General features: G+C 40.3%; 1 protein-coding gene and 1 pseudogene across 1 annotated transcript; both read left to right on the forward strand.

The window, feature by feature from the left end:
* The first annotated feature begins 731 nt into the window (after positions 1-731).
* LOC150034840 (uncharacterized) lies at positions 732-1,259 on the forward strand (annotated as a pseudogene).
* LOC150034841 (uncharacterized) lies at positions 1,181-2,596 on the forward strand. The gene has a single exon (XM_090315820.1). It carries the CDS (start codon positions 1,955-1,957, stop codon positions 2,594-2,596), a length of 642 nt encoding a protein of 213 aa, XP_090171946.1. The 5' UTR covers positions 1,181-1,954.
* Positions 2,597-8,428: the final 5,832 nt, after the last annotated feature.

Below are 8,428 nucleotides of genomic sequence, written 5' to 3' on the forward strand. Positions count from 1 at the left end.
TTGGGCTTCGTAGCTCACTCTTTCACAATGTTTTCCCACTTTTCAAGTAGAGATCGAGCTCCCAGTGCCTGATAATTACTAAAGTCTGTTTTCTGCTAAAAGCTTCCAGATCAAGCTCCATATGTGGGTGGAGTTGTACATTATGTCTGTTTGTATTGTAAATGTCTCTGGAAGAACTGGATAGTTTATGGTTGTGTAAGCACTAGATATCATGGTTGTGTAAACCCCAGCTGGTTATGTTTTTGGTTGTGATATCTCTATCAGGTTATTTTCCAAACCGAGTTATGTCAGGACTGCATTTCATGTGTGTCTAAAGGTTTTCAGGGGTTCCACTGTGTAGTGTTACATGTAAAGTATTTTATATCTAAGATTAGTATGTTTATGAGGTTCAACGCTTCAGTAGGGTCAACAGGTATCGTTAGAGGAGGACGATGTCTGTTGGCTTCACACCATCTCCCTGACTAAGCTAGCAGGTAGTTTGGGAGTGGGTGTAACAACTTGGTATTAGAGCGGTTAGCTCCATGGGAAATGAGACAGAGCAGTTAGTGCTTAGAAGAATCTAGGAAGTAAATAGTTAGACGTTGAGTCAGTTCAGATAGAACTCGCATAGTATGTTCCAAGTATGGATAAGAGTGAGTCAGTCAGGACTAGAATGTGGGTAGAAGTTTAGTATCATGCATTTGAGTTAAGTATCTATAGCATGTCTAATGTGTTTATATGTTATAAGAGTCATGCCACCACGTACCAGCAAACGATGCAGGCAGAATCAGGACGGGATGCAGGATCCTACACAAGGTTAATTTGAAAGGGGACCCAGTACCCCGAGAGTTCAGACTGGTGCAGGAAATGAGCAGTTTTTTAGATCTGCACAGAAGGTAGGTAGGCCAGAGAGAGCAGGGCCTAGTGATCCGGAAAAGATGTATGGAATAGAATGGCTGAAGAAATTAGGAGCCGTAGTGTTTGAGGGTTCCACAGATCCAGCCGACGCTGAGGTTTGGTTAAATATGCTTGAGAAATGCTTCGATGTGATGAGCTGTCCTGAGGAGCGAAAAGTCAGATTGGCCACATTTTTGCTGCAGAAGAAGGTAGAGGGATGGTGGAAATTCATATTCGCCAGGCGCAGTGATGCACGTACATTAGATTGGCAGACTTTCAGAGGCATATTCGAAGACAAGTATTATCCCAGCACATACCGTGAGGCAAAGAGAGATGAGTTCCTGAGGCTGAAGCAAGGGTCACTTTCAGTGGCCAAGTATTAGAGAAAGTATACCGAGCTTTCACAGTATGCTAATGTGATTATGTCATCTGAGAGTGACAGGTGTCGAAGGTTTGAAAGAGGGTTGCATTTTGGGAACGTACCCCAGTTACAGCTATTGCTAAGTGGAAGGATTTTTCCTAGTTAGTAGAGACTACCCTACTTGTGGAGCAGAGTATAACAGAGAAGAAGTAAGCAGTGGAGCCCAGTTGTGGGGCTTCAACAACTAGTGGTTTCCAAGGTCGTGAGCAGCGGAGGTTCACACCTGAAGTGAATGTTTCAGGCCATCAAGACTTTAAGCATCGGTTTGGTGGCTAGTCATCGAGGCAGATGAGTTCAGGTAGTGCCTATCAGAGGCAGAGCCAGAGAGCACCCAGTCAGTCTACTAGTTCAACAGCAAGACCACAGATGGGTCAGGAGTCCGTTGCTAGTGAAACCAGGAGAACCTCATGTGCAAGTTGTGGCAGGAATCATCAGGGTCAGTGTCTTGTTGGTGCCGGTGTGTGTTACCAGTGTGGACAGCCAGAGCATTTCAAGAGAGACTGTCCATAGCTGAGAGCAGCAGTTCAGAGGGACTAGGATGTTGAGTCCCACACAGTTGAGCAGCCGAAAGTCTCAGCGGCTGCAAAAGAGGGCACCAGCGGTGCAAAGAAGAAGGGAGTTATAGGAAGACTTAGGCAGTAGGGAAAAGTCTATGCTATGACTCAACAGGAAGCGGAGGATGCACCAGACGTGATTACTGGTACGGTTTTTATTTGTAATGTACCTACACGTGTTTTATTAGATCCAGGTGCTATGCATTCCTTTGTTTCTAGTATGTTTCTAACTAAGCTGAATATGATGCTAGAGCCTTTATCTGAGGGGTTAGTTATATACACTCCAATTGGTGACATTTTACTAGTCAATGAAGTGCTCCGTGATTGTGAGGTTTTAGTAGAAGATCTCAGTATGCTAGTTGATCTTCTTCCACTAGAGTTGTGGGCGTTGGATGTAATTTTGGGTTTGGATTTCTTATTCACTCACTATGCTTCTATGGTTTGCCATAGGAAGGAAGTGATTTTTAGGAAACCAGGTTTGGCTAAAGTGGTTTTCAGGGGTGAGAGGAAGATTATTCCTACGAGTTTGATTTCAGCTCTGAAAGCTGAGAAGTTGTTGAGAAAGGGTTGCACAGAGTTTCTTGCACACATAGTAGATGTGCAAAAAGAAGAGCTGAAACCAGAAGATGTTCCTGTAGTGAACGAATTTCTTAATATTTTTCCAGCTGATCTATCAGGCTTGCCACCTGATAGAGAGGTGGAGTTCACTATTGAATTGTTACCAGGAACAACACCTATTTCATAGGCGCCGTACAAAATGGCTTCGAGCGAGCTTAAGGAGCTGAAGGTGTAGTTACAAGAACTAGTTGACAAGGAATACATCAGGCCTAGTGTATCCCCTTGGGAAGCTCCAGCGTTATTCTGAAGAAGAAAGATGGTACCCTCAGATTATGCATTGATTACAGGCAGTTAAACAAGGTCACAATAAGTAACAAGTATCCTCTACCATGCATTGATGACATGTTTGACCAGTTAAGGGGAGCAACAATGTTCTCTAAGATTGATTTGAGGTCAGGATACCACCAGTTAAAGGTTAGGGAATCAGATATTCCAAGACAACATTCAGGACGAGGTATGGGCACTATGAGTTTTTAGTGATGCCATTAAGTTTAACGAATGCGCCAGCAGTTTTCATGGACCTCATGAACAGGATCTTCCATCAGTACTTAGAACAGTTTGTGATAGTGTTCATCGATGACATACTTGTTTACTCAATTGATAGGAAAGCCCATGAAGAACATCTGAGGATTGTTCTACAGACACTACGTGATAAACAGTTGTACGCTAAGTTCAGCAAATGTGAGTTCTTGTTGAAATAGGTATTGTTCTTAGGGCATGTAGTTTCAGCGGACGGAGTTAGTGTTGATTTGCAGAAAGTGGAAGCTGTTGTCAACTGGGAGAGACCAGCTAAGTCAACAGAAGTACGTAGTTTTCTAGGCCTGGCAGGATACTACAGACATTTTGTTGAGGATTTCTCACGATTAGCATTACCCTTGATAGCTTTGACAAAGAAGAATGCTAAGTTTGAGTGGTTGGATAAATGTGAACAGAGTTTCCAGGACCTGAAGAAGAGATTAGTGACAGCACCTATTCTGACACTTCCTGTAACAGGGAAGGAGTATATGATCTATTGTGATGCTTCGAGGCAAGGATTAGGTTGCGTGCTTATGTAGGAATGAAAAGTAATAGCTTATGCTTCAAGGCAGTTGAAGAAGCATGAGTGTAATTACCCTACCCATGATCTTGAACTAGCAGAAGTTGTTTTAGCACTTAAGATCTGGAGACATTATTTATTCGGTGAGAAGTGCCACATTTTTCACAGATCATAAGAGCCTGAAGTATATCTTTGATTAGAAAGAGTTGAATCTGAGATAGAGGCGATGGCTAGAACTAATTAAAGACTATGACTGTACCATTGAATACCATTCGGGTAAGGCTAACGTAGTGGCAGATGCATTAAGTAGGAAGTCGAGACTTCCGAAGAGTGCCTTGTGTGGTATTCGAGCAGCCTTGCTAAGTGAGTTAAAAGGTTTCAGGGTGGTTGTTACTGCAGAGAGTTCAGGGAGTCTTTTAGCTCAATTTCAAGTTAGGTCTTCTCTAGTAGCAGAGATTGTGAGAAGACAGCCAGAGGATAGTAATTTACAGAAGATGCTTGCAAAGTCCAAGCAAAGCCCAGAGGCAGAATTTGAGTTGAGAGCAGGCGGAGCTATAGTTAAGTAGAGAAGACTATATGTTATGAATATTAGTGAGCTTAAGGGTGCTATACTAGAGGAAGCTCACAGTTTAGCTTACGCTATGCATCCAGGAAGCACCAAGATGTACGGAACTTTGAAGAAAACTTATTGGTGGCCTGGTATGAAGCGAGAGATAGCCAAATATATTGATAAATGTTTGATCTGCCAACAGGTTAAACCAGTGAGACAGAAGCCAGGAGGACTCCTTAATCCACTGCCAGTGCCGGAGTGGAAGTGGGAGCATATTACCATGGATTTTCTATTTGGATTACCTCATACTTCTGGTGGACATGATGGTATATGGGTAATAGTATATAGACTCACCAAAACAACGCGGTTTATACCGATTAAAGTGACGTCTACACTAGATCAGCTAGCTAAGCTATACGTCGACAGGATTATGAGTCAACATGGAGTGCCAATGTCCATAGTTTCAGATAGGGATCTGAGGTTTACTTCTAAGTTTTGGCCTAGTGTGCAGAAAGCAATGGGAACAAAGTTGAAGTTCAGTACAACGTTTCATCCCTAGACAGATGGTCAGTCAGAGAGGACCATCCAAACGTTAGAACACATGTTGAGAGCATGTGTCCTTTAGTTTAAGGGAAGTTGGGATACCCAGTTATCACTTATGGAGTTTGCTTATAATAACAGCTATCAGTCTAGTATCGGCATGGCATCATTCGAGGCTTTGTATGGCAGACCATGCAGAACTCCTGTATGCTAGAATGAAGTGGGAGAGCGAAAGCTAGTTGGTCCTGAGTTAGTACAAGTTACGTCAGACAATATTAAGTTGATTAGAGAGAACCTGAAGATAGCTCAAGATCGACAAAAGAGCTATGCAGATAAGCGACGAAGAGACCTAGAATTCCAAGTTGGAGATCAAGTTTTCTTAAAGTTATCTCCATGGAGAGGTGTTCTTCGCTTTCGGAGGAAAGGTAAGCTGAGTCCTAGATATATTGGTCCTTATCGGATAACAGAACGAGTTGGACCAGCAGCCTATAGACTTGAGTTACCAGCAGAACTTGCTCGAATACATGATGTTTTCCATGTGTCCATGTTGAGGAAATATATTCCAAATCCATCGCATGTGTTGCAAGCACAACCGATTGAGCTGAAACAAGACTTGAGTTATAAAGAGGAAGTGGTTCAGATCCTCGACAGAAAGGAGCAAGTTTTGAGGAACAAAACGATCCCACTCATGAAGGTCCTTTGGAGACATCACATAGTGGAGGAGGCAACCTAGGAGTCAGAAGACCAGATGAGAAGGAGTTACCCGACACTCTTTACCTAAGGACTTCTAAATTTCAAGGATGAAATTTCATAAGAGGGAGGTAAGTTGTAAACCCGAGACTTTCATTGGATTATTTGCTCTTGTCACATATTATAGGATGTTGGATTTAAGTTATTGTTGTTCCATTGTTGAAGAAAACTGGAAAAGCTTTTGGTTGAAGTTGTCTTTGATAATTTTGAAATTTATTAATAAAGAAAAGAAAAGAAAGGAAATAAAGAAAAAGAAAAGGAAAGAAAAGGAAAGGAAAAGGAAAAAGGAAAAAAAATGAAAGGAAATGGAAACCCATTCGGCACCACCGCCTAACTCATTTCAGCCCATTTCTCCATCATTTTCCATCAGATTTTCAGAGCATTTCGATAGAAAGAGTGAAGGAAGAGGAAGAAGAAGCTTGCGGCAGGTTGGAGGTTGAAGAAAGGAGGAAAAAGTTCGTGCAAGTGCAACCATAGAAGAATCTAGGTTCAACCTGCCTATCTCTGGTTTTTAAGTCGGTTTGAGCTACACAAGAAGAAATAAGAAATGAGGCCTGACTTTCTTGAAAGTTAACAAATTTCATGAAGGAATATTGAGCTAAATATGATGATAAGTTAACGGTTTTTGAAAAGGAAAACAGAGCACAGAATTTTCGTGCAAATCAGAAGGATCTAGGGTTTTCTCTGGTTTTTCAAACATTCTGGGGTGTACATGTTGAATTAGAAGCTCAATTTAGTATGGTTGGAAAGCTTATTCAATTTCCTATAACATGCATGAATAATTCGTGAGCCAAAAACGACTAGAAGTAGGTTTAATTTCAGGAGAAATGTAGAGGGTAGCAGAGAAGAACGAATCTGTATTTTCTGTGCTCGGCGGATTTCTGGACAAAGCCGTTGTGAATTTCGTTTTTATTCCTTCAGGTAAGTTGTAGAGGGTTCCAAAATGAAGAGTTTGATATATAGTACATTAATTTTGGTCAAGTATTGAGGAAGTTATGAGTGTTGGAAGTTAGGGTATTGAATCTGGAAAATATGGAAAAAAAAGTGTGAAGTATGATTTTATTTCTAGAATTTAGAATTCATGAGCATGGAAAGACAAGATGATTTATAGTTCTGATGCTCGATTTTAGTTTGTTTAATAGGCCAAGAGGAAATAGGCTGAGTCTACAGACCAAGAAACTAGCCAAGACTGTGAGTGACAAAACGAATTTCGAAAATGATTTCTAAACTGTAATTTATGCTTAAATGGTTTACATGCTTGAATATTAACTTATGACTGATACATGATTTCTATGAATGGTTTCAAGCATAAGTTTTGAGCTTAGATTTTCTTTTGAGATTTATATACGAGCACGTGATTATTGAATTCCTGAAATGTAGTTGAAACGATATCATTTAAAGTAAAATATGTATTAGCGAGTACTGTTAAAAGATTTTCAGTTCTTCACGAGCAAGCTGAGTAAGCTTGAGTTTTACAAAAGATAAAGATAAGCAGGCATGTTTTAGTATTTTCATGTGGTTTTCTGAGACTTTTATTGACTACATGTCTAAGATATTGAGCCCGAGGTTATATGATACCGTGTGCACACAGGTTATATTCCGTTGTTGACATTGAGTGTACTCCGTGACAACGATGCTGCCATGAGTGCTAGGCGGGCCCCACTTCAACAAGACGATGGGAGTGCTGGGCGGGTCCCACTACATCGTAGAGCTAGTAAACGTTGGTTGTACTGGGCGTTCCCTACACAACGTTGATTTGTCATGTTAGTTAAAATGTTTTATATACATGATATGCCTTGCTAGATTTTGATGACGTACTTGCGGAATATTTGAGAAAGCTTTGAGCATTACGCATTTATGTTTAACGCTTTGATTGAACAGATTAATACGTTTAAAGGTTAATCACGTGTTCTGATTTGCGGATTTACAGTTTTAAATTTAGTCACTCACTAGGCTTCGTAGCTCACTCTTTCACAATGTTTTCCCACTTTTTAGGTAGAGATCGAGCTCCCAGTGCCTGATAATTGCTTCTGTTTTCTACTAAAATCTTCCAGGTCAAGCTCCATACGTGGGTGGAGTTGTACATTGTGTCTATTTGTATTGTAAATGTCTTTGTAAGAACTGGATAGTTTATGGTTGTGTAAGCACTAGATGTTGTGGTTGTGTAAACCCCAGTTAGTTGTGTTTTTGGTTGTGATATCTCTATCAGGTTATTTTCCAAACCGAGTTATGTCAGGACTGCATTTCATGTGTGTCTAAAGGTTTTCAAGGGTTCCGCTATGTCGTGTTACATGTAAAGTATTTTATGTCTATGATTAGTATGTTTATCAGGTTCAACGTTTCAGCAGGGTCAACATGTATCGTTAGAGGAGGACAATGTCTGTTGGCTTCACGCCATCTCCCTGACTAAGCTAGCAAGTAGTTTGGGAGGGGTGTGACAATCTTTATATTATAGGCATTATAGTATAAGGGTGAATGGAAGCATGTTTGCTTGGTTCATTGCTTGGTTGTATAAGTGTGATATAAAAGTAGCAATGATGGAACATGACACTTAGGCTAATTTGTAAGCGTTATGAATGCCTTGTATGCATTTGTTTCGCATTATGGATGGTTTTGGTTGTTTATGTTATAAGCGTTATAATGGAAATTAGAGCTAAAATCGATAATTTCATGCAAACTTAGGCGAACTTATGTTTGAAAAGGGTTTTAAAATTAGATTGAGATAGACCTAAGTTCAAGGTTCTAATGGGATTAGTAACCTAAGTTTAATCTTTTGAATCGGTTTAATAGGATTGAATTGATTGGTATAAAAGATTAAAATTGTATTAAATCTATCTATAAAAGACCTTTGTCTAAGGCGAGTTCTGTCTAGGCTGGGGTACTTAAGTTGACGGAAACGGAACACCCCTACCTGGGAACCTACATGGAAAGCTGAATTAGATAAATTTTTTGCAAGTATGCGACAGTTGATCAAAGACTCCATTAAAGAGTTTAATGGATGATGATCAAAAGTTGTTCAACTATCCAAGGTAAATGTTACTCTTGGGCAAACCTAAAAAGTCACTTAATTAAAATCCTTAGCC

This window comes from Benincasa hispida, chromosome 7 (genome assembly GCF_027475165.1).
Source record: "Benincasa hispida cultivar pf3 chromosome 7, pf3_genome.v1.1, whole genome shotgun sequence".
Classification (NCBI taxonomy): domain Eukaryota; kingdom Viridiplantae; phylum Streptophyta; class Magnoliopsida; order Cucurbitales; family Cucurbitaceae; genus Benincasa; species Benincasa hispida.

Excerpts from the sequence above, each read along its gene's own strand:
- LOC150034841 (XM_090315820.1), top strand. The coding sequence starts at position 1,955 with ATGACTCAACAGGAAGCGGAGGATGCACCAGACGTGATTACTGGTACG.